The following is a 24,374-nucleotide window of genomic DNA, read 5'->3' as shown; positions in this document are numbered from 1 at the left end:
TCCACAGCGGGGTCTGCCCGAAAGGATCCCGCAGTTTTAAGATTAAGGGGGTAACGCACAGCCGGGAGATGGGGAGGGGGTATGGCCTGTGCGGGGGATCGGCCTCTGCGGGCGAAGGGGCGTGGCCCGGGGGGTGGGGCGCGGCAAAGGGGCGTGGCCGATGAGGCGTGGCTTGTGCGGCGGAGGGGGCGTGTCCGGTGCGGATGAAGGGGCGTGGCCAATGAGGGCGCGGGGCGGGAGGAGGGGCGTGGCCTATGCGAAAGGGGGCGTGGTCTGCATGAGGAGGGGAGGTCGGATGCCGAGGGGGCGTGGCCGATGGAAGGAGGGGCGAGTGGATGAGGAGGGGGCGTGGCCTGTGTGGGGCGCGTGAGCGGTATGGTGAGGGGGCGTGGCCTTGCCGGGGCGTGTCGAAGGGGGCGTGGCTTATGTAGGGTGCGCGGGTGGCGTGGGGGCTGCTCGGAGCAGCCACGGTCCGGGCCGCCATGGAGATGTTTGCGGTGAGGGGCTTGGGTGAGGGAGGGGGAGAGAGAGAGAGAGAGGGTGGCTGGGTGGGTGTAGCGGGCGAGCTGTTCCCTCAACCACTTGTCCTCCTCTTCCTTCTCCTCCTCACAGGGCGCCCCGGTGGTGGTCGCCGTGGCCGCGGTGGCCGTGTCTGCGGTGCTGCTGCTGCTGCTCAGACGGGCGGGGCGGAGGGCCGGCGGCCCCGTCACCTTGCAGGACCCCCTGGCGAAATACGCGCTGCGGCTGGTGGAGAAAGAGGTGACCGAGCGCCCCGACCCCCTCCCGTGCACTGGGCAGGGGGCGCATTGGCCCAGGGGGGCTGAGGGACAGGGGTCTCATTGGCCCAGGGGGGCTGAGGGGTGGGTGGTTCGTTGGCCCAGGGGGGCTGAGGTTTCAAGTGGTGGCTTCAAATGAAGGGTGGAGTCGTTTCTTTGTAAGCTTAACCCTAGTCTGAAGCTTTGGTTCTCCTTTGATTTCTGTCCGATGTATATCAGTAATAAGTAATCCTAACAGCCTCTACTTCTGCGTGTCGTGTCTTGCCTGATCTTTGGCTGCAAAACGTGCTCACTGACCTTAGGTAATAGAGGGCTTCCAGTTTTTCTTCATGTAAAGGTGCTGAAGGGATTGCACAGACAGCAAAAAAACACTCATTGTGGAATTAAAGAGGAAAATACTTAAGTTCTTAAATTTCTGATCTGCTTAAACTTTATTTTTCAAAGCCATATAACAGAATTGTAGAATCACTAAGTTGGAAAGGACCCACGCTGGATCATTGAGTCCAACTACCCTGCTTCCCTTCCTGGCGTTTGGCTTCCATGCTTATAAAGAAAGTGCTTACTAAAGTATATCACATTGAGTTTGGTTTGAAATCCAAAGCAGTGGGGATGTTGACCTCCTAATATTGTTTGTTTCTTTTTTTTAGGAAATCAGTCACGATACTAAGAAATTCCGTTTTGAGCTACCTTCACCAGATCATATATTAGGCTTACCTGTAGGTAAGTACTGAAAACACTTCATTACATGTATTTCTGGTTTTAGGGTTGTTAACTATACTCATAGTTCTTAGGCTTGTAACTGTTTAGGAATCTAATGCTCAGCAAAACAAGGAGTTAAAAACTCCATCTAAATGCTTCTGTGTCAGAGGGTAAAGTCTGATTTCCCGAAGGGTTGTGTTTCTGATCTTTTATGTGTGTGCTTTGTTCTGCTTGTGTTAAATTTTCTAATGTAGTTGAGGACCTGAACCACGAAACTGAACTGAGTCTGATGAAACTCACTGCTAGTCACGATATAAGCAGAATGGTACCTGCCAAAGCTTTCTTCATACGTCTTATTTGTGTCCTCAGTTTGTTGTCAGCTGCCCTCGGACTTTTGATGAGTACAGTTGCACTTGTAGATGAGAAAGAGCACAACTCTTCTGTGCAAAACAAAGGGGACAATACAGCTACTGTGTATAGAAGATGCTACAATATTCAGAGCTTTTCCATGCGTGCACTTGCCTTTGATTTGCATGCACAGGTGTACAACTTTGTCTTGCTTTCTGTAGCATGAAGTTCAGTTCAGACTAGAATTAGCATAGTCATCTTTCCTGTACCCTGCAAAACTGATGGCATTGAACCTTGGACCTTGAATTCACGTTTATCTATATAGGGGAAAGTCTCCCTTTCTGATCTGCAGATGTAGCCCAGTTTGTGCTGTGCTGTGTTTCAGTTTCCCTTGCTGTATGGCAAGTGTCAGGGCCTTTTCAAATTCCATGTTATGAGCACATCCTCTCTTATGCTGCTTGTCAAGGACAGCAGTCTTTCTCCAAGTTATCTTCTGACTTGTATGGAAAAGTGTAATTGAAGCGTCCACATTAACTAGGCAAATTATAAACAAATTGAGATGCACCCTGCAGTGCTTATGTTTTCCAGAATTTATTCTTAAGAGTTCAGGAATAAGATTGTGAAACTGTATAGGCCAGACTACTTCCTGTGAGATTCCTGCCTTCTACTTCTTACCAGGATCATTTTGTTAAAAACAAAAGTGTTTTCTGCCAGCACTGTTGGCCTTTTTTTTTTTTTCTTTTCCATACTACCCTCCAGATCAGTGCCATTTGGCTGAGGTGACTATCCTTGGCATGGAGTTTCAGATCTTTTAATCAGGAGAAAGGAACGTGTGCCTTTCAGAGTCTGCCTCTTGGAGCATTAGGTTCCGAGCATTAGGAACTCCTTGTGGACAGCAGTGTTCAGTGTCCAGGAATATGGCCCAAGGCTTTGTTCTTAATGTCTTGTTGCAGAATCTCTGGGCAAAGTTTGCTCTGAAAGATTGCTGGTATTAAATGGTAATACTTATTTCTTTCTTCGTGTATCTGAACTGGTGTGTCCTTACTTTCACTTCATTAACCACCATAAGAACAGCAGAGCCCAAAACATAGAGAGCACTTGAGAATGAGCAACAAACTTTCTGTATTGCTATTGTACTATAAATTTCCTGCTTTCCTAGTGTTTCATCCTTGATTCTGTAATGTATCTGCTCTGCCCAGTTTCCACATGCTTCAGAAAGTCTTGTTGAAAAAAGAAGAGAGACCAGGTGTTTTATACAGAATTTATATGGTAAAGATTTTCTTCGTTGTTGATTGTGTTTAACAGGTTATAATACCTGCTTTTCTCTGTTTTCTTGCTCTTTAGGCCTAAGAAAAGCTTGAAACCAGTGATGAAATAAATAATCAGATTGTCATTATTTCTCCCTAGGCCAACATGTTTATCTTTCTGCAAAAATTGATGGTAATCTGGTGATTCGAGCCTATACCCCAGTTTCCAGTGACGAGATAAAAGGTTATGTTGATTTAATTATAAAGGTAAATGTTAGTTTCCTTTAATATAGGTAAATTGCTAACTGGAAGGAAGGAAGGAAGGGAAGTATTTAACTTTAGTAAAATATAGGGTTTGTTTTGTTTGATCTTCTTTCATATAGGATTACTGCATGGCAAACAACCATTTCGCATTATCCTTGAATAATAAGTTGTATCTTACGTATCCACTGTATGTCACTGAGAAATAGCAGAGGCAGGGAAGGTGACGAAGGGAATCACTTCCTTGGCAGTACTGCAGGAACATCCCTAGTATCTTTTATTTGGCAATGCCCGAATAGTGATCAGTCTCTCTCAAGCTGTTTATACTGTTACTAGTACTTACTGCCATAGCCATAAGCAAGAAACAAGTCGATAACATCTCTCTTTGGTGACACTACAGACATTCTGCATCTGTAAGCGTCAGAAGTTCTGCTAATTACTAGTAAAATGGGATACAGAAACAAGGGAAATCATTTAAGTTACGGAATGCAGGATGACTTGATCCCAGGACTTCTAGATTTTCTAATCCTTTTCTATGATTTGTCCCTAGGTAAAAATCTGCCCTTTTTTTTTTTTTTTGCATGCTCTGCTTATTATGTTGCAAGTATGTCAAATTGTTATTAACTTATTACGTGCTTTGAAAGGTGAAAAAGCTATTGTGGCTCAAATCTCTGGGAAAATCTTAAAAAGAAAAGATGTACCAATGCTTTTTTCCTAAGGCACGATTGCAAAAATGGGTAACATATGGTTCTTGCTGGAGCAGTAGTAAAATGAGGGCACTCATGCATCATCTGCCTACCACCTATTCGTATTAGCCTGGCTGTCTGAGAGCATTGGAGCATTTGCATGAGAGTGCATTTTACTTATTTGGCTGCTTCTTGTTGTAAGGTGCAACATATAACGGAGAGCAAAGAATTGTCACAATTTCTTTCTTGGATGTTAAATTTCAGACCTGCAGTGTTGTGTTCTACAGTTTGTCAGATTGTCTGCAGGAAAACTAGTGGTTCATATCATATGAATTATTATTTTTACAGGTCTACCACAAAAATGTGAATCCCAAGTTTCCAGAAGGTGGGAAGATGTCCCAGTACTTGGATGACATGAAGATTGGAGATGCTATTGATTTCAGAGGGCCAAATGGACTCCTTGTCTATGAGGGGGCAGGTACTGTGACTTGGAAGGTGGAGGTCAAAAAGGAGGGACTTATATTGGTTATTTTCAGAGGTATTTTATAAAACTTGACAACTGCATATAGAGAATCATTTTTTTAAAAAGTGGAAAAGAGAAAATCCGCCTTTCCTGGTCTTGATCAAGTGCCTATCAGAACTGATGTGCTGGGAAAGAGTACTCCATTATCTTTGTGTGAGGCTTTTGCTTCAGTCCAAGTACCTTATAATTAAATCTGACAAAATTGCTATTGCATTATATTACTGAGAAGGCTGCACTGGAAATAGTAGCTCAGCTATATGTATGGAGAGAGATACTCCAGAGGCTTCTTAAACAAGGGAGTTTGTGGCCTAAAATGCCCTCTGAGGATATCAGTGTTGTTACTGAATAACTTGCTGACTGAGAGCCAGCTCTGTTTCATAATTAAACCAGGTCTGAGTTGACTGGGAGGAAAGAACTTCAGAGAAGTAATCCTCTTTCAAGATGTAAGTAAAAGATTTTGCACTGATCTTGACTGAGAGGGACTGTGCACTTAACTTGTACTTTAGGGGGATAAGAACTCAGCGCTTCTCTAGATCATGACCCTTTATGATAAGTAATGCACAGATGAATCTGTTGTATCTCAGCGGAAACTAGCGATGCACGTTTACAAACTTTCCTTTCTGCTCTGCTTTGGCTGCTGTAAAGAGTGCTATGACAAGTGCTTTTTGTGTAAGGTGCTTTTCATGGGCTTTTCACATGGCTTGGTCCTTGGAGATTAATTCAGCTACAAACTGTCTGGTTTTGTGACAGTTTTGAAGCAACAGTATACCCAGGTGTGGAGCAGAAATCAGTGAAGTCTTAACACAGGATATTAGAAGACAGTCATCAAGCTGGCTATGAATGCCGCAGGCATCTCATTAACTGGGAATGAATTACAATAATAAAGTGCTTGATGGTAAAAGTATGCAGGGGCCCAGCATTCCTAATTCTCATCGTTGCAGGGATTTTTGCTTGATGCTTGTTTAATACAACTTGAGTGAATGTGGACACAGAAAAATGGCTAGATCTGTGGTCCAAGTGAGGATGAGGAAGATGGCCCAAGAAACCTGTTTCTTTGTAGTAGAAGCTGTTGTTACCTTTAGCTGATGCTGTCATCCACAGTTATTGTGTTCTAGGCAGTGATGTGAGAATCCTTGAGTTTATTATAAATTGTGTCAGGTAGAAGTAAATCAGTTGTTCAGAGCTGGGATTGGAGTTTACAGAGACAAGGTCTCTGCTCTCTGCTCAGGACTTAATGATGTGCTGAGTCCATTTAGCATTTCCAGAAGATCTGTCTAAATTTGTTGGTAGGCTATAGTAATTTATTCCCATGGAAGTTGTATCCATGTTTATTTAGGAGGTAATGTACCTATAGGTTTTGAATATTTCTTCTAGGTACCTTTCTTATCAAGCCTCATAAGAAGTCTGAAGCAGAGAAAAAGTTTGCAAAGCATCTTGGGATGATAGCTGGAGGAACAGGTAAAACTACTCTCATCATATGGAATGCCTAGAAAACAAAGACGTCTTTATGGATGTGCGTGAGGAGATTCAAACGCTGTGCTTTAGCAGCAGAGCACTTCCACCTGTACTTCTTTTCATGAGTGTTTGGTGATAGCGAGGCTTTCAGATGGCTTGAGCTTGGTCCTGGGAACTAGCAACTGCACAGTTTTAACCTTGATTTGCTGTGTGGCCTCAGAGGAGTCACTTTGTCTCTGACATTCAGTCTCGATGACAAAAAAATATTTTAGGAGAATGTCTTGAGAGTAAAAATACTGTATATGATAGAGAATGTTGAAGAGGAGAGCCTCAAATACCATTATTGTGGTTTTGGTTTGAAATAATTTGTGATAATAGAAACCCCCAGGCTCTGAACTTGGCATGGATTAGATATTCAGAGGTATGTAGCCCTGTGCAAACTAAGCATCTAGTGAAGACTGAAGGAAGGCAGTATATTGAAAACTGCAGCTTTATGTGGGTTGAAAGAAATACCTTTTTTTATCTATTGTCTGCTTTGTTTTTTGTCAGGAATAACTCCTATGTTGCAACTGATCCGTCGTATCACAAATGATCCTAAGGACTCCACAAAATGTTACCTTCTTTTTGCTAATCAGGTGAGCATACAGACTCATCAGTTTTGCTTCTTTAATGACCAGCTTTTATTGTTGGCCCCTGAGCTTTTTAAATTGATGGGATATTGAGCTCTGGAGGGGCCAGTCTCTTTGGATTTGCATTTTCACCCAACATTTATGAGAAAATATTATGTGAGGTAGCACATTTCAAAATGATCACCATAGGGAGGGGCAGGCAGTGGTTGTTATGTAAGTTCTTAATCTCTTGTTAAAATAATTTAAGAAGGAGAAACTGAATAAAACAAATGAGACATAAGGCCCCTTATAAATACCTCATGGTGCAGTCATAGTTCCCATGATCCTCTTTTATTGTTTTGAACGTGGCTTGTCATAGCTTCACTCACACTCACTAATTCCTCTATTAGGGAATAAGTAGTGTGAACAGATCCTTATCCCTCTGCTCATTTTACTCCTTCACTCAAGGGAACAGGATTTTACTTCATTAATCTGTTTCCACAGTTAACCTTCACCATGCTGATGCAGAGCTGTATTTGCCAGGGTTGGAGACAAATCCAGCTAATTGTGATTTTAGCCTGGATTATAAAGTTCAAATTGTCATCTTAGGTGGCTATTAAGTCTCATAGTTGATTGAATGTACAGAAGCCTGTAATGATAACAGCCTATCATCTATTGCTTTCTTGGTGTGAATGAGTTATTACTGCATTTGTCTTGTTGAATGCCAGAATAGCTCATGTAAAAGGGCATCTTGAGATGATTTGGAGCTAAACAGCAGTCTCATTTTGCAGACAGAAAAAGATATGTTACTGAGAGCTGAGCTAGAAGACATTGCTAAGAGGCATCCTGATCAGTTCACGTTCTGGTATACGCTGGACAGGCCTCCACAAGGTAGGCTACCAGTACACATTGGAAATGCCTTTGTTCATTGCTGTACAACAGTCAGAATTTTACTCTTGTTCAAGGGACCATTAGTATTGTATCAACTTTTCTTGTCTTACACTTTTAAACAAAGATACCTCCGTCCCCTCAGAAACAAGCCTTACCACATCACCTTTTGAAAAGTGATCTATTGATGTATTTGATGTATTTCACGATGTGCCAGTTTTTGGGACTTCTAAACAAAAGTTACAGCCCTGTTTTGTGCTCTCTGCCAAATCAGGTGATGTGAGCATGCAGTTGATCGCTTAATACCTGTAAATACTACACGCACATCTTCATTTTGTAGCAGCTTTAGATTAGGTTGTGGTAAAACAAAACTGCCATGTGTCTAGATTAAGGCATTAACTGTAGGCTGGTATAGTGCTGAATCAGGAATGGAAAGAGAGGGTGAACTCTATCTACTCATCTCCTTTGAAACTTGGGTATTCATGTTTGCTGATGTTGTAAGTAGTCTGAACTTTTATTTAACAGAATAAGAGCCAAACTGAGTTAGATCAAAGTTCTGTACCTCTTGTCAGCAATAGCCGTGAGTGGGTGGCCAGAGAATAGCAACCAGTAGGCCTTGATACTCACTCTGGAAGTGTCTTTAATTTTAATCAGTTCTGAGTGAAATGTGTCTTTACAGATATATTATAGTAACTCTCAGTGGACTACTTTTGTATGAACTTAGTGTCTCCTTTGGACCCTGGGTAAGCTTTTTGGCACTCTGTTAGTGCCTTCATAGGATTAGCACTTTTTTGTGAAGAATGACTTCTTCTGGTTTGCATCTGCTTCTTGGTTCTCACGTTAGAAAAGAATGTGAAAAGCTGCCTATCAACTGTCTTCATGTTACCAATTTTACATCCATCAGTCGCACCCTACTGCCCCATCTCTTCTGTCCTGAAGTTTGCGGGTCTCCTCCACATACAGCGATTACACACCTTTGCTCATCCTTGTCCTCTCAACCTTTTCCAGCTCTGCTATGTCCCTTTTTGAGCTCAGCAGATAAAAACTGAACAGCACTGGTCAAGATGCAGGCAGACTATATTTTTACTTTGATGTTGTGTTCCTTTCCTGATACTTCTTAACATTTCATATGCCTTTTGATTGATTTGATTTTTGTAACCCCAATATCTTGCTCCTGATAAATGAGCTATGTGAAGGTGGGATTTTTCTTCCTACTTGGCTCACTTTAAATGGCAGATGCATTCACTAATATTACTGCTTGAAATCATTCAGTATATCTTTCCTCTTTTAAAATTTTTATTTTTCTTTTATCACTTAACTACACAGCAGAACTTTTGTCATCATCAAACTTTGTCAGCTCACCACTTGATCTCTTTTTCCAAGTTTTTTTCTTTAATTTGTTGGATGGCATAAGTCTCAATCCCTCTCCCTGCACAACTGCCCTGGGTGACCTCTCTTCACTGGAAAAGCTGATTTACTCCTTCCGTTTATCTCTGTCTCCTGTCTAATTTTTTTTTTTAAATCTATCATCTATTCACAGCCTTTCATGTCTTATCAACCAGATCCTTGTTATCCACATGCTTGTTGTCCCTATTGAAGGGGACCACTCAGTTTGAGCTCTGAGAGAGATTTAAACCCTCCCTTAGCTTGCAGTGATGATGGCGTAACTGCTGATTCTTCAGCTGCTTACTGAGTACTACATAGGCAGTTTAAAAAGGCTACAGCTGGTTCACAGATTCAAATTAATAGTTTAATTTTTTGGTTTCAGATTGGAAGTACAGTTCTGGCTTCGTCACTGCAGACATGATTAAAACCTACCTCCCTCCCCCTGGCAGCGAGACGCTCATTCTCATGTGTGGGCCACCACCTATGATTCAGTTTGCGTGTCAGCCCAACCTGGACAAACTCGGTTATTCCAAGAGCAGTACCTTTTCATATTAACGCCAATGTCATCTGATACCTTTTCATAAGTACTGCATATTTTCCTATGGGAACAACTGGTATGTAACTGTGCAGTATTTTTTTTTTGTGTGTGTCTGTTTTTAAACTGCTAATGTGGATTGTAACTTCATAATTACCTTTGCGTGTTTTAATACTAAGAAGCTGAGAGATCATCTTGAATTGTGTGGAAGTAGCTTAGTCTAACTTCTTAAGCTAGTATGAAGTGTTAATTCTGAGGAAAATAAATATAAATAGGACAAAGATAAAAGAACACTTGTTTGTTAATGTGGGTATGGAAGTAGGAGAGGGCTATAAAATTGGACTAGGACTATTTGACTGTGCTCTATAGGTAATTCATTTAGCGCATCCTAGCAAAGAAGAGTACAGTCTTTTTACTACCTAAGAAGTCAAAGTATGCTATTGAAAATCGTGTCTAAACAGCATTTGAGTGACATGCAAATTGCTTATTACTGTAACAGGAGTTCTGATTAGTGTGAAATTTCTTCAGGAGTATTACATAACTTCATGCTGTTTTCTAACAGCCTTAGCTAAACAATCACTGCCAACTGTATATGGAAGCTCAGGGCTGCATATACAAACAACTATGCAATGATTTGAATGTCATTCTCAAAGGGTAGTGCTTGCTCTTTTGGCAGCTTCATAAATGTCTTTCGCTTAGAGAAAACGTGGCTTCTTACTTCCTGTTGTAAGCTATGCTGAGTCGATTTTAAGCTCAGCTAATCCCTCATCTCATTGTTTTTACTGTGTAGCATTTAAGTCTTCAAGGCCTGAAATGCTGCGTGTTCATGTCCGGGAATTAGTTTATAGTACATTTGTTCTAAGGTGAGACAAATCCCTGAGCCAGAGGACTTGTTTCTTCAGGTGCTAATGAGTATGTTTTGTAACTATTTTTATTTATTTAAAGCAAACTCATTCTACCTAAAAAATTGACACGGGGTTGGGTAGTTCATCAGTTACATTTGTAGCAATACAAAGAAAGAGGGTTTGGACTGCAATTCTGGGTCTGATAAGAGATCAACCAGGTGTATTTGTTAAAATCATTCCACAGTCAGTAAGAGATGGAGGAACATTCAAAATTTATTCTTAACAGGCCAAAAAAATAAGCATTTATGCTTATGTTATGCTAATTGGGATTTCTTACTATATACATTAAAAATAATCAATTTTGTAGTTTGAGAATTCACAGCCACATTAGCACAACACCACACTGAGTTATAAATACCTCATCAAAAGAAAATCTGCTTAGAATATCCCAGTGATATTAAGACTGCCTCTGTTGGAGCAGCTTATCCTATTTGTAGTGTTGTAGTAAGTCTGTTGGCTAATTAACCTGACAAAGCATTTCAAATGCCTGTACTATGTGATCTGGTCACTAATTGATTGCATTGCCAAATGAGAGATGTACTCGACTGATACATTTGATACCTTTTATTAAGCATTTTTAGACTGGTGGGTAGACTGAAATCTCATTCCTTTGTATATTGTATTGTCATTTCATTTTTCAGTGACTGAAAAAAATTTGCCTCAGTTTTACAATTTTGGACAATAAAATCATGTGTTTAGCTTCCAAAATCTGACCATACAGCACAGAGTCTGACATAGAGTGAGGACTAGAGTAGATCACCTTTAAAAAGCGCCACTGATGAAGCCTTAACTGCAGTGGCCTTCCAACCCAAACCATTCTGTGATGGTTCTTGAAGAGACCTTAATGCAGACTCTGGCCAGTACCTGAGATTTCTTCTTTATTTGGAAGGGTTGTGGCTGGGAGTGACCTGCCTTCTGGCTACCTTGACAGGTAAACCAACACCCTGCAGTCAGTAAGGGGAGAGCAATGCAAAGCATCCATATAAAGACCAAATCTTTTCTGTACAATTGAGCCTCTTTATTTTCTGGCATTTCCCTGTTTATTAGTATATCCTGTTAATACCTTAGTAATACATGAGAAACATGTGAACAGATGCCACAAGTAATTGCTGCTGCAAAGAAGACAATTTCACCCTTGAACAGCCCCGAAAGTAAATAGTGAGAGGCCTGTTTCCCTCTGTACAGCGTTTGCAGTTCTGCCTGTCTTAGTAGAATAGTAACAGATCTGTTTTGTCTGGTGTTTTAAAGAAACAAAAATCTAGTTTATTATGGTACTTGCCTGATGCTCCTTAATCATGTTTTACACATCACAGAGCAGTAATGTTTGTCTCTTAGCAGTAAATAAAGTATTCTGTGAAAATCTATCTGTAGCTGGAATGAAGGAAAAACTGTAAGTGACCACCATTATTGTTTACATCACCAATTCTCATGCAAATAGTACAAAAGTGTTTCTGCTGCAGTCTGCAGTCCTCAGGGCTGTTTGCATGCATATATTTAATTAGATGTAACTATGGAAAGAAAATAGGCTTACCACTATCCCTGTCTTCCTGAGACCCTATGCTGTTTCAGACCAATCAGGTATGGGGCTCAGAAAGCTTTATCTGAACCATTTTGGTTGTTCAGAAGGCTTATGAGCATCCTGGTGCTTGCACGTGGTGTCAGTATTAGTTTTAGACAAAATGTCAGTGTGCATAAAGAGCCCATCCAATAGTTCTAGTTAAAGAACTGTTGTTTAAAACCAAACAATGGATCATGCTGGAAATGCTGTTGCACTTACCCTACAGATTGCAGCAAACACCATTCTTCGTTACATTTACATTAGTTAAGTGTTGCGACTGCTCCTTGATTATGAACATCTTTGTACATATACAAAAATGTGATTAAAAAGACCTCCATGTTAAATGAAGCACCAGCTTTTGAGTTTTTCTTGTAGTCTAAAATTTACATTTCCTGCTGCAGTCATTCAGTATCTTTGAATTAGGTAAAGATTTGTGAACATCCCATCTTGATTGTCATCCTCCTGATAAAAGGAAGGGCTTGATATGTAGTATTATGTTCCATTCTTCCCATTCTGCACTACACTTAGAGGAAAAGCGGGTAGGATACGTGCTAATGACAGGGACGAGAGATTAAAATCCTTTTATGGGAAACAGTCTCTGGCAAGACTGCAGTAGTAGTTAGTGAGCCACTATCATTGCACTCACCATCATCCATCTTAATTTCTAGGTGGCTCCGATTAGTCCTCATGGAGCTATAGAATATTTATGATTCCTGCATTACAATTACAAAAATAAAAAAATTACAAAAGGTCTTTCATATAACAGTACACAAACATACCAAGTAAAAGGTGACAGAATAAAGGGATACATGTTGCCAGTCTTGGTTTTCCAGACTCTGGAAAACAGTACCACTTCTCTCAACAGTATTTCACATTGTGAAATATTGAAAATGGCACGGAGGAGAGTTACCTGTAATGCGTTGCTACATTGACAGTATTAAATGCTAAGTGGTAAGTTGCATTGCAGAAGAGAGGTAAAGTTTTTCTGCACCACAGCATCAAGCTTCTCCTGGCCATCCCTCTGGACGCATGAGGTATTCTTATTATATTGGTCACACGGAAACATCATCTCCAGTCTTCAAAGGTAGGTGTTAAAAACCTGCTGTCATTCAGCATTTCATCTTGGCTTAACAGTGTCTGAAAAAACAAGATGTGAACAAGTAAGCGTGTTCACTTAGAGGCTTGCAGTTAAATCCAACTGTAATGAGAACAGATTCACAACAGAGGGGGTTAGAGCCACATACAATTACAAGGAATCTCTGGAATGCAGCTTTAAATAAAGTATTATTTGCTTGAAGTTCTCACTAAGATTTTGTGCGTGGCATGTGACTCAATGTGATGTAACTCTTCATTATAGCTTTCAGTCAATTTTTTTTTCCAATTACCTTCTAGAGAGTCAAGAATTAATACTGATCATCGTTTTGTTGGTTTGTTTCTGCATAAATTTGCAAGTCTGTACCTCTGATAGACTTTGCATGGGAGGGTTGTTACTTGCAAAATCTTTGAAGAATTGTTTTTATTTAAGGGGTGAATATCTGTCTGTGGTTTAAAGAGATAGAGTTCATGAAAACTTGAAATAGGCCTAAATGAAACTAAATTTCTAGTGCAACTTAACAGTATTTTTTTTTTGACTGTGAATATACAACCAGGCTATGAAGAAGTATTTAACAAGAATAGGGACCCGCTTATTTTTAGCTAACACCAGCAATGACCAGTGCTCACTGCATTCTAGCAGAATACATTTGTGACTTTAAAACAAGAGTGAAAACAGTACATACCGTAAGATGGCTTATGCCTTGAGAAAGAGCCCCTATTTGCATTACTGTTCCTTCTGAATGTTCCATCTGTAAAAGTATTCAGGAACTAGTTCAAGTCAGACAGTACGTGCAATTTTATTCACTCTACATGCATCTTTGGGAGGTATCTGTGCCTGGACAAATGAAGTTGTGATAAGTTTAAAAGCTCTGATTTCTGCACATTAACAAAAATGCCTCCATGCTATAAGGTATGTGAAAACACATTTAACGATAGGGACAGTGGATCCTGATTAATCAAGATTGATTCCATGAAACCTGAGCTGTAATTCACACAACAAATCAAAAAGCTTAACAGATATTACCAACGATGTGTACTGTTTTCCACTTATACTTCTGGCGGTCTCCTTTCACAGGCAAGAAGTAGAAGTAAGTCCTTCATGATACAGTACTACCTATTCTTATATAAAAAGGTTATCACCTCTAGGGCATTGAGATTTTACTGCATGACCACATGCTCGGACATTGTGCTTAACAGAAAGACCATGCTCCTAGAGAAAAATCCAGTATTTTTTGTAATGCTTGAACAACTGCAGAGTGTCAGCTCTTGGCACAAAGTTAATGCGTTCACTTGCAACTCTTAACTCTGCAAGTGGACATTGATACTAAATTACAGTCAGGATTTGATATTGTGGCTGCTTGGGAACAGTATATTACTGAAGCATACACTGAAAAAGACAATGGTTAGATAATGAACACAAATAAGATGTTAGATGCAGTAAACCATGCGAATGACAAAGATTACTTTCACAGTTAGTCTTTTCAATTTTGTGACCATGCTCTTAAAATGTTTTTATCTTGCTTAAGGCCACTGAAGATAAGACAGTTTACCCTAGCTGCCCTTGGGTGTTGCCAAAGTTCATACACGCTTCCAGAAGCTCCATTTTTCAGGTTTTACATCCCTTTACACAACAGCAGAGTTGAATAAGATTTGATGGTTTTTAGTCTTCATCATTTGTCTGTATGATATCTAGACAATTTCTTTCAAAAGTTCACTACTACGTAACAAAAGTGTATTATTTAAGGATGATTTATTAATAATCTTGTTCATTACTGATGCATTGTTTTCAATTATACCATCTAAGCATAACTACTCCCCGCTGTACATAATGAAAGAAAAATTCAGTTGGATTCTTTGATTAATGTCTGTTAAAAATATACAATCCAGTTGTACTTTAATATATAACTTGATAGCTTTGTACAAATGAGTTCAATTAAATTTATTACATTAAAAACCACCCATAGAGATATTGAAAAAAATAGCGTGCTGCACTGAGATTACAAAAGCTAGAAGTACAAAAGTCTTGTTTACTGCCACCACCACCTTAACTGTCAAAAAACATCAATCTTCATGGTGTAAAGGTGTTATATTCCTGAAAAAGGGCTCAAAGATGGATGAGTTTGTTATGATCATGTTCATTAAAAAAAATTAACCTGACATTCTTAGTACCAGAACTCTTTCCAGTGTCCATAACCAATACTTTCTCAGTAAGTTCATGCGGATGTAGTGAATAGTTTGTTATATGCTAACATTTGGTTATTCGCAAGCTTTGGAATGCATGGAGAGGATGAGATGAGAATGGCATCAGTCCGTCTGTCCCACCTGATCCAGTTCCCTATCAGTGAATGGACTGAGTCCTTTGTATCCACTGTGGTTTTTTTGAGTACCATTTGTAGCAGCTGGGTTTGTATCCATAGGACAAATGTAGTCTGTTGATTCATCAAATTTCTTTTTTCTTAGGTTTCCAAAATGTGAAAATCCAAGTTTCTTTGGCTAAAATAAGACAACACAAGTTTTGAGTGAGAAAAATGAGGCTGTCCTTTAAACAGTCAAAATCCTTTCCTTTTTGATTTGCTGCTATAGCCTAGGCCTTAAAGCACATAGGTTCTAAGCCAAATAAATTTGTTTTCAGACTGGGAGTTACAGCTGATGATAAATACATGCAGATAGTGTTCCTTCTAAGAAAAGACAGAAGGGATTACCTGTTTTATTTCAGAAGTTGACTTAAACAGATACAAATCAAATGCTTTTGTATCTACAATTAAGGAAATTTAACATTCCTAGAACCAACCTTTCCATGCTCATGTTTGTCCCTTTTCTTTATAAGATGGGGTAAAAGAAGTCTGAACTTCTGAAATATCTTTTCTTTGAAAGCAGTACATACCCGAACTTTGGCAGTGGTGGTCAGAGGTGTGTATGCTGTTGACTCTGTTATTTCTCTTTTTTCTTGTTGTGTCTCTGGTCCAATTAATACGTTAAAATTGGTCGTTAGGTGGCGTCGCAGTAGGGTCTTTTGAGGTGGAATATTCAGCAGCATTGCAAGCGTGTCACAGTTGAAGCGAGGTTCGAGAATCTAATAAAAATTGTAGAACAGTTATTTTTTTATATGGTTAAATATTTGCAATAGTAAACCATTACAGCGCTTATCAGAGGAATTTCTCCTTCTACTAATCTATCTGTCTACATCAGACCTTTAATGAATCACTTGTGATATGATACTCACTAGTGTTTGAATGGGAAATACACAGAAGTAGGCACAAAGAAATGCAGAGTGTGATCAGGCAAATACATATTTCTACTTATGATCAAGCCTTATATTTATTTGATTGAATAAGGTTGCTTTCAGAACCTTCTGCTCTACTCAAAGTGTAAAAAAATCTGTACAATTTTCTATTTAATTTTTGCAAAAATTCTACAGCAGGAGTAGCATGGTATTTCAGAACTCTGACTTTACTAAGTTACAAATAGTTCTGCATGTTTTGAATTAAAAAAGAGGCCATTCTTGCCGTTTCTGGCAAAACTGCTGCAAGTTCAGGACAGTTACTGACTATAGCTCAGAAATACACACTCAACAATACCTTATCAATTAGTAACTATCCCATGGTACAGTTTTTTTGTTTCTTTTTTTTTTATGTGCTACTGTTAAACACTCATGCACAGCTCAGTGTTGATTATAAAAAAGGCTTTAGCAGTTCCTCTTTATTTTAATTTTTCCTTTGTAAAATTAAGATAAAGGGGAACTGCTAAAGCCATGTTTTCTTTGTAAAATTAAGGTGCATAGATCAGAAAGAGGCTGTTTAGAAAGCCTGATGGTGCTGTCATATTGCAGATATATTTACTTCCCCCTGCTTGACAAACACCAGATAAAAGATGTTTTATATTAGTCTGTCAATTTTTAGTAGACGTGTAGTAAAATGTTTAAACAAATTCTTACAATCAGGCCACCGTGCACTCCACTTCCTCGAAGGTTTGGTGCATATTCTGCCAGATCAACTGATCTGAGCCATTCCATCACTCTATGATTGGACCACTGAACTACTTCCGAAGGCGAAATGTTATTCTGTTAAAGTAAAGAGAAAAGATAATGACAGTATAGCCTGCACAACATATATGTATCCTTAGCTCAGATAAAAACATCATTCCTCCTCTTCCTCAAAGAGCAGTATTTTTTCCCTGATTCTATAGTATTCTGTTTAAGACCTCTTTCAAATGTCCTGTGATGAGATGGCAACCATAGTCTAGTACAGCTGAAACCCCACATACTGCATCAAGCAGTGTAACAGCAGAGATTCCAGATGCTTGGTGTAAAAAAAGGAGCATTTTGAGAGCAGTATTAGTCTCTAATACTAAGAAACTAAGCTATGCTAACCAGGTAAGGCAAAAACCTTACAGTCTTTGAGAGTTAAAAATCAGGACAGGCAAAGAAAAAACTTTGCAAATTATTTTCCTAGAAGTTTAATCAACTTCGTTTAATCAAAGCAAATGATTTCTAAAGGAAAGTGAATAATATCCAACTTCTAAGTGGCTCAAGCACTTAAAAGCTGAGTAGATTTTTATTATCAGTGAATAATGTTACATTTCAGAGCTAGAAAGCAGCATAACTACTGCTTTAGAGGCAATTCCCTGGTAGCAGTGATTCTATTGTACACTGCTAAATTTCTGTCCCTGTTGGCTGGAATTAGGTAATTAGTGCTTGTTTATATTAATTTATTTAATCATTCTTTTACCTCCTCAGCTGGTCTCCTGCGTAGACAGTTGGGGTTAAAACCGTTGACATGAAGCACATGAATGGCACATTTAATACTCAGATGATGCAGCTGACTGGTGACTTTCAGAAAGAGAAGGTCATTCTGTAAAGGAGAAAGCCTTTTAAATGGTGCAGAAAACATACCAAAACAGGTGCTTTCCCCCAAGAAGAAAAATATTAAGCTTGCTATGCAGTTTTATGTAAATCACAGTAATTGTAGTTTACATTAAATAGAAGTTTATATTTTAAAAAATAGCTTTATAGGGCGGGGATTTAGGGGGCTACTGTTGGTTTTGGGTTTTTTTTTTTTAAACATTGCACTGTGGCAAGACCTGTCTAAGAAGTGAAGGAGGGGTTGTAACCTATTAAGTAAGATGCGGCTCATAGATAGTTTCAAAATATTTAGATTGTTTCTGATGTGAATAAGATCCTATTATGGGTAGAATCCCTGCATCGAGCAACACACACCTAACCATGGAACACCAAGGACCATGCTTCTATAACAAAGGCTCCTTAAGCAGCATAGGTAAGGCTGTACTTTTGATAACAGCTAAATTAGGCATTTTTTTCATAGTATAGTTAACAAAAACAAATACTTAAATACCCAGACTTGGGCAAGAAAAATGTAAAAGAACACAGCAGCTATGTGTAGTGCATGGTTTGCCACTAATGTGGTGGAGGTGTACAGTTTACTGGATTTGTTGCTTATCTTTGTTTTACTGAACATTGTTGCTAAACTGGTGTGGAGAACAACACACTCCAGGTCATTTTAGGTCATTTTGCCTTTAATCGTGGTGTGACACATGAAACTGAAGGAAAGACTTTGCACAAGTTAGCTATAACATTATGACTTAGCTATAGCATATGACTTATTTTATGTACCTTAGAAATAGTAATTGTGCACTAGGCAACACAAAGGCATTGCTACTGGCACTATTTTTGTCTTGCAAAAAATTCTTTAACTGCTTATGTTCACATAAAAATTCTAAGATTCTTTGCTCATTCTGAAGTTAAATATGGTTAAGCTAAGGAAAAGGGATTTTAGCTTACCACAGTTAAGTACTGCAACATTCTCCCATCAACTCTGGATTCATGAAACTGGTCTTTGTACTGAGGTAAACCAATATCATCCAGCCATCCTGCAGATACAAGAACAGTACTGTACCCAAGTCCAGATCAGTGAGAATGAAGCCCTTCTCCCCTCCTTGTCTGGACTGGCTTCTTCTGAGGCATTCATGTAGCTCATTCTATGTATTCACCTTTCTTAAGAGAAGCCAAAAACCAACACCCACTAAACAGCTTTGTCTGCACTACTCCTGTGATGTCTTACATGCAGTGTGTGACTAAGCATGTACCTTCTGCAGCATAACGCCACCCCCCGCCCCGCATTTACTTCATAGAATGGTTTGAGTCGGAAAGGACCTTAAAGATCATCTAATTCCAACCCCTGTAATCTGAATGACAGTTTCCCTTGGAAGATCTTACTATATTGCTGTATGTTTGGATGTCAAGAACAGCACAAAATTCCTCATTCTGTGGAAAATTGTACTACGTTCAAAGTTAGTCTCTTAAAGATGTTTGGTAACTGCTTAAACAAACATATCGGGCAGCTCTTCACAGGGATAGGGAAAATTCCTTTCCAAACAATTCCATGATAGGTCAAACACTTACGTGTCACCCAGATATGATCAAGTTGTGCAGACTTCTCATCTTGTTTTGCATTTATTGATTTAACGGCCAAAACTAATTTCTTCCTGTGCAGTGGATGCTTTATTCCCATTTCCTGCAACAATAACCATTAACAAACAGTTTGTCTTGCCTCTGGCTCTTTACATCTCATTAAGGATCTACAAAAATGGGTACTAGGTATTTCAGAAAGGTAGAACTGCCAGTTGTTTGAAGGGGCCTGGTTGTACAGAATAAACAGGTTTACTTGAGAGAAAGTTACAGATTATTACCTTTTCCATGTCCTGAGGTGTCGCAGTTAACAGTGTATGGCCTGAAGTCACCCACTGCCGTGCAAAAATGACGTACTGACCAAGACCAAAGTCCTCAAGCCAGTTACAAACTCTTTCAGTGCTCCACTGAGCAAACGGAGCATTGTAGTCACTGAAAAGCAAAAGAAATGTTTGAAAAATCTTAAAGGAAAGAATTAGGTTAGTATCAGAAAAGCCATCATGTGCCAGAGGCAGTACTATAATGTATGGATTAGTGTGCTTTGTTCAGGGCAGAAATAAAAGCCAACAGCAATCTCACAGTGTATGTCACAGCACTAGTGTCCTGTTACTTTGGCTGCTCAGCCTCAACTTGTGAACAGCTGGGGGAGGTGGAGGTTGACTAAGAACTTCCCATTTTCTGTTTGAAAACAGGAAAAGGGTAATTGCTGAATCCTCGTCACTTTGCAGATATTCCCACAGGAGATGATCAGGTTTGGTTCTCTTTAACAAGGTGAATTTTTTTTACATTCCAACTTACAGCTGCTGCTGCAAGCTGCAGTTTAAGGAGTGCAGATAGGCGAGCTACTTGGGATACATTTACCACCAGAGGAATTCTTTCCAGTTGTTGTGGAACTGCACACATAATGATGTATGTTGGCAAAAAAGCATTTCACATAAGGAGGGTTTGGCTGTTCAGCACATTTAACAATACCACATAATATGCTGTGCAAGGTAGAGAAGTAACTTGCCTTTTCTGGCCTTTGGTTTCCTTTGATCTGGATAACCGAGGTCCAGCTGTTGCACGGAGACCACCTCTTCGAAACTCAGCCAAACCCAGGTCATCTGCAGGGAAGTTACCTGACTGAGTTCTTCTTATTCTTTCAAGACAAGAGTGCCAAGATAGTTGTGTTAGCTTGCAACAGAAAACGTTTGTTTCGTATGCAAACTATCGTGACAACTAGAATCTGTATTAATCTTCCTGTAACCCACAAACATCTAATTAAAGTAGTAGCTGAAGAAGCTCCAGGCAGACACAGTCCAGACCTAACTCTGAGAAAAGAAAAAAGCTCTGCAGAGCAGGCATAACCCATCAACCCAATTACTAATTCACACTGGAGTCCAGACTCATAAATGTCTGATGTCCTAAAGCAGGGAAAAAAAAAATAAAACAGTTCCCCTGCTTTTTGTTTCTTCTGTTTTCTGTCTTTTTTTTTTACCTGATGGCTTCTGCAATGAGCAACTTGATATCATTTGCTTTTTCATAGCTATTGAAACTGTTTGCATTCTAAATTATTAGCACTATAATAAGAAAGCAGTGTATTATATCTTCCATGAGCATGACACTGAACGTTACCTTCCACCTTTCCACACCCACGTGTGCATATGAGAGAGACACTTCTACAGTCACAGAACTTTACTCTCCTTTTCCTGAATTGTACTCTATTCTTGCTGTATATATGGTAGCTTTTGCTGACAAATAAATTCATTCTTAACCAAAATGCTTTGACAGGGAACTCAACAGAAAAAAACCCAAAAAAACCCAAAGCCAGAAAACCCTTACTTTCCCCAGATTTTCTTGATCCCTTTTGGACTCTTTCTGATTTCTGGAGACAATGGAGATTGTGGACCTGAATCCGTTCCCGAAGAGAGAGGTGAAAGGTCATCTGAGACTACAGTACCATCCACATTTTCTGTTTCTCCTAGGTTAACAACAGGAATAGTCACATTTTATACTAATTATTAACAAAGTTGTTATCTGGTAAACTGAGTTTTAAATGCAGAACTTAAAAAGATACTTATAAAATTGTTCTTGTATTAAGAAAACCATGCTCAGCAGGTGAAAAAATAGCAGCTGTACATTTGATAAAAAAAAAAAAGAATAAAACATTGGGTAAAACTGTTATTTCAGTCATTTGTGTTTAAATACATTATTTTAATTAATTCAAGGTCTTGAGAGTGAAGCAGACTCTTCAGATCTTGCCTTGCCTATTATTAATACCAAAACTTCTCCATCAAAAACAGTGGGATTTTTATTGTTGACTTCAGCGAAAACAGAATGAAGCAATGAATAAGTATCTTTAAAAAAATCCCATCCAACTGCCATAAAGCAAAAGTTGTCACTTAATTTCAGTACTGCACTTCAGTAATTCAACTGGGATAGCCCACTTGGTGTTAGTATTTTATAGTGAAGAGAAAAGCAGAGGAAAAGGAAAAAAATAAGCAGCAAAATTTATGTTAAAGTTGCACCTTGTTTGGATACAGTACCTAGCACTGGTGCACTGACACTCCTGACGCGATCTTCAGTCATCCAAGAAGCAGAAAACCAGATGAAGCAGCAAAGAAGATATAAAACACCAGCAAAATAAAGTTACAGGAGAGCAAAGAAGTAAGCTAAGCATTAAAAGCAGAAACAAAAAGAAAAGAAGCAGTTATGCTTGACATGAAAGTGAATATGCATTGGTGCACACAAGCCCCAGGAATTCTGTACAGGTCATCTTAAATAGAAAGGGATGATCATTTGCCTGTTATGGGATTTTTTTTAACTATTCTTAGACAATTTTAACATTTAAGCATATACTATAGAGCTCCATAAAGCCTGCAGAATATCTGAAATGAAGCAATGTCTAAGATTACATCAAATTCCTCTGAAATACAGAATTGGAGGTGTAATGGCTTTACTGCACATGCATAAAACAAATCAACCTGCACAAAAAATTCTGTTAATTCTGTAAACTCTGTTAATGACAAGGAGTCATCGCTCATTTCTAGAAAAAGAATGTTCCCCTTTACAAGATCACCCATCCTTGGATAATCTTGTAGTTAGGACATAATAGCATGGCTCATGCATTGCCCAGGATATTGCAGTCGCAGACGAACTCTCTAAAAAAACCCCTAAACAACCCACAACCTATTGAAATCTTGAAACTAGAGTACCCTAGCAGCTTTTAGTACCACAAGGCCTTAGAAAAAGCATGGATCACCCTCCCCCTCAACTTTTAAACACATTAAAAACACATTAAAAATCACAAAGGATACTTCTCTGCCTGAGCTCCCAAGCTCCTCAGTCCTTGGCAATACCTGATTCTGTGCCCCACTGTACTAATTTTTGTCGATAAATCTATGCTTAAGATGTCACTGAAAATAAATTAATATAGACTTCCACGCATGGCTGTAGTCATGAAATAACAATATACTTGTATTTTCAAAATCCACTTATGTTTTTCTGCACCCTGCAAGTTTATTATTCACTTGTGGGTCCCCCACAAGCTACAGCCATCAACAGGGTGAATGCTGGCACATTAGCACTAGTTATATCAAAGTTTTGCATATTGAAATGCAGTGGAGTGGCAAGGGAGAGGTTGGTTTGTTTTAAAAATGTACACTAGATTGGTGTTTTAAAAAGTATTGATGTACTTAGCTGTGCCTATTTGCTTTCTTGTGTTTTTAAGAAAACAGATCAGCAAGCTCAGTGGGGAAGTAGAAGCATGTCTAGAAAAAACACTGCTTATTCATACCGTCAATATACATGCATCTCTAAAAGTTCCAATTTAGTTACAGATTTGTTGACTTTCAGAATGTTTCACAATCTCCAAAACAGTGTCTCTTCATTACTTATGCTGTCAATGATGTCAGCAGATTATATCATCAAGTGCAACAGAAAAGAATGCTGTAACTTTTAACTATCCTTTACTCTCCAGTGAGCTACCGTGGAATATTTTTTGTGCATTGTTAAAAAGAGAAATACAACATTCTATAAGTGAATCATACGAATATCGTAGTCCATTGTTCTGGCACAGCAGATTATGTTATGTCCCAATCCCTCAAGACAGTTCTCTTTTTTTTTCTTTTCTACATGACCCTCTCAGAGGGGTGTGGATACATACTTAGGCCCAGGATGCTGTTCTCCTCGTTGTCATTCATGCCACTCCCATCCGGCAAATTACATGATCCCTGCTCTCCATTCTGTAAGGGTCGAGGCAGCTTTCCTGGCAAGGTTTGATACTTGCTGCCTTTCACAAGTGGCTTACTCTGTTGGTTTTTGTTGTTTTTTTTTTTTTTAAAGAGGGAAAAATAAAATAAATAAGTAAATTAAAACAAAAAATCAAATAACTCCTAGTATTTGCAATTCAGTACAGAATACTTTAAAAGTTGAGAAAAAGTATTTTAAGTTCATGGTTCAAAATGACATCACCCCATCCATGTTCCTTCTCATAAATAATTCTATTTATATCCCGTAATCATCTGACAGTTTCCTAGCTAAGACAGAGCCTTCTCTTCCCTCGTACGTCCCTTCCACTTCAGCCAAACTGTACATTACATTAATATATATATATATATATATAAAATGTTGTTTTATCATAAGAATTTTTCTAGCAGTCTCCCTTTCCTCTAGGACCCTGGCACTACTAAATAATTTGTTCCTTCCAAGGTCAATTTTGATACTGCCAGAAATGCATTTACTTATTTCTCCACTTCCCCCTCTAAATTTCACCAGACTGTCTGTGTTTCTGCCTCGCAATTGTATCTCACTGGAATTTAAGCCAAATGTACTTGTATAACTCAAATTTGTAACATTACAAGTGTGAGGTTTTAAAAAAAATAATTATAGCTAAACATATAGCTGCCAAACATATAGCAAAAAATATAATTGCTAATTCTATTATCATACAGAAGCATGAAATATTCTCTTGATGTATTCTGGAAAAAAAAAAAGCATAGA

At 39.0% G+C, this 24,374-nt stretch overlaps 2 protein-coding genes across 6 annotated transcripts in view; one reads left to right on the top strand and one right to left on the bottom strand.

Annotated features, from left to right (window-relative positions):
- Positions 1 to 482: 482 nt before the first annotated feature.
- Positions 483 to 11,171, top strand: CYB5R2 (cytochrome b5 reductase 2). Its single transcript, XM_069857116.1, has 9 exons — positions 483 to 497; positions 559 to 759; positions 1,424 to 1,496; positions 3,231 to 3,337; positions 4,366 to 4,495; positions 5,915 to 5,998; positions 6,545 to 6,630; positions 7,395 to 7,494; positions 9,260 to 11,171. Exons 1-9 carry the CDS (start codon positions 483 to 485, stop codon positions 9,430 to 9,432), a joined length of 969 nt encoding a protein of 322 aa, XP_069713217.1. The 3' UTR covers positions 9,433 to 11,171.
- Positions 11,172 to 11,313: 142 nt separating this feature from the next.
- The window catches only part of PPFIBP2 (PPFIA binding protein 2), a 104,000-nt gene continuing 90,939 nt past the window's right edge, over positions 11,314 to 24,374 (bottom strand). For all 5 annotated transcript variants that reach the window (XM_069857520.1, XM_069857522.1, XM_069857521.1 and 2 more), the window contains 12 exons: positions 23,539 to 23,683; positions 21,216 to 21,354; positions 20,404 to 20,532; positions 19,676 to 19,826; positions 19,389 to 19,500; positions 18,768 to 18,856; positions 17,698 to 17,820; positions 16,905 to 17,030; positions 15,855 to 16,043; positions 15,293 to 15,463; positions 13,654 to 13,719; positions 11,314 to 13,012 (listed from right to left, as the gene is read on the bottom strand). In XM_069857520.1, the coding sequence (XP_069713621.1) occupies positions 12,941 to 13,012; positions 13,654 to 13,719; positions 15,293 to 15,463; positions 15,855 to 16,043; positions 16,905 to 17,030; positions 17,698 to 17,820; positions 18,768 to 18,856; positions 19,389 to 19,500; positions 19,676 to 19,826; positions 20,404 to 20,532; positions 21,216 to 21,354; positions 23,539 to 23,683 (1,512 nt within the window). In that variant the 3' untranslated portion in view covers positions 11,314 to 12,940. The remainder of the gene's footprint in view (positions 13,013 to 13,653; positions 13,720 to 15,292; positions 15,464 to 15,854; positions 16,044 to 16,904; positions 17,031 to 17,697; positions 17,821 to 18,767; positions 18,857 to 19,388; positions 19,501 to 19,675; positions 19,827 to 20,403; positions 20,533 to 21,215; positions 21,355 to 23,538; positions 23,684 to 24,374) is intronic.

Source organism: Phaenicophaeus curvirostris, chromosome 5 (assembly GCF_032191515.1).
Source record: "Phaenicophaeus curvirostris isolate KB17595 chromosome 5, BPBGC_Pcur_1.0, whole genome shotgun sequence".
Taxonomy (NCBI): Eukaryota; Metazoa; Chordata; class Aves; order Cuculiformes; family Cuculidae; genus Phaenicophaeus; species Phaenicophaeus curvirostris.
The sequence above is the reverse complement of the archived record's forward strand: the minus strand, read 5'-3'. Positions and strand labels throughout refer to the sequence as shown.

Excerpts from the sequence above, each read along its gene's own strand:
- CYB5R2 (XM_069857116.1), top strand. Across the intron at positions 760-1,423 it reads TGCGGCTGGTGGAGAAAGAG|GAAATCAGTCACGATACTAA; the intron begins GTGACCGAGCGC and ends TCTTTTTTTTAG. Across the intron at positions 5,999-6,544 it reads GATGATAGCTGGAGGAACAG|GAATAACTCCTATGTTGCAA; the intron begins GTAAAACTACTC and ends GTTTTTTGTCAG.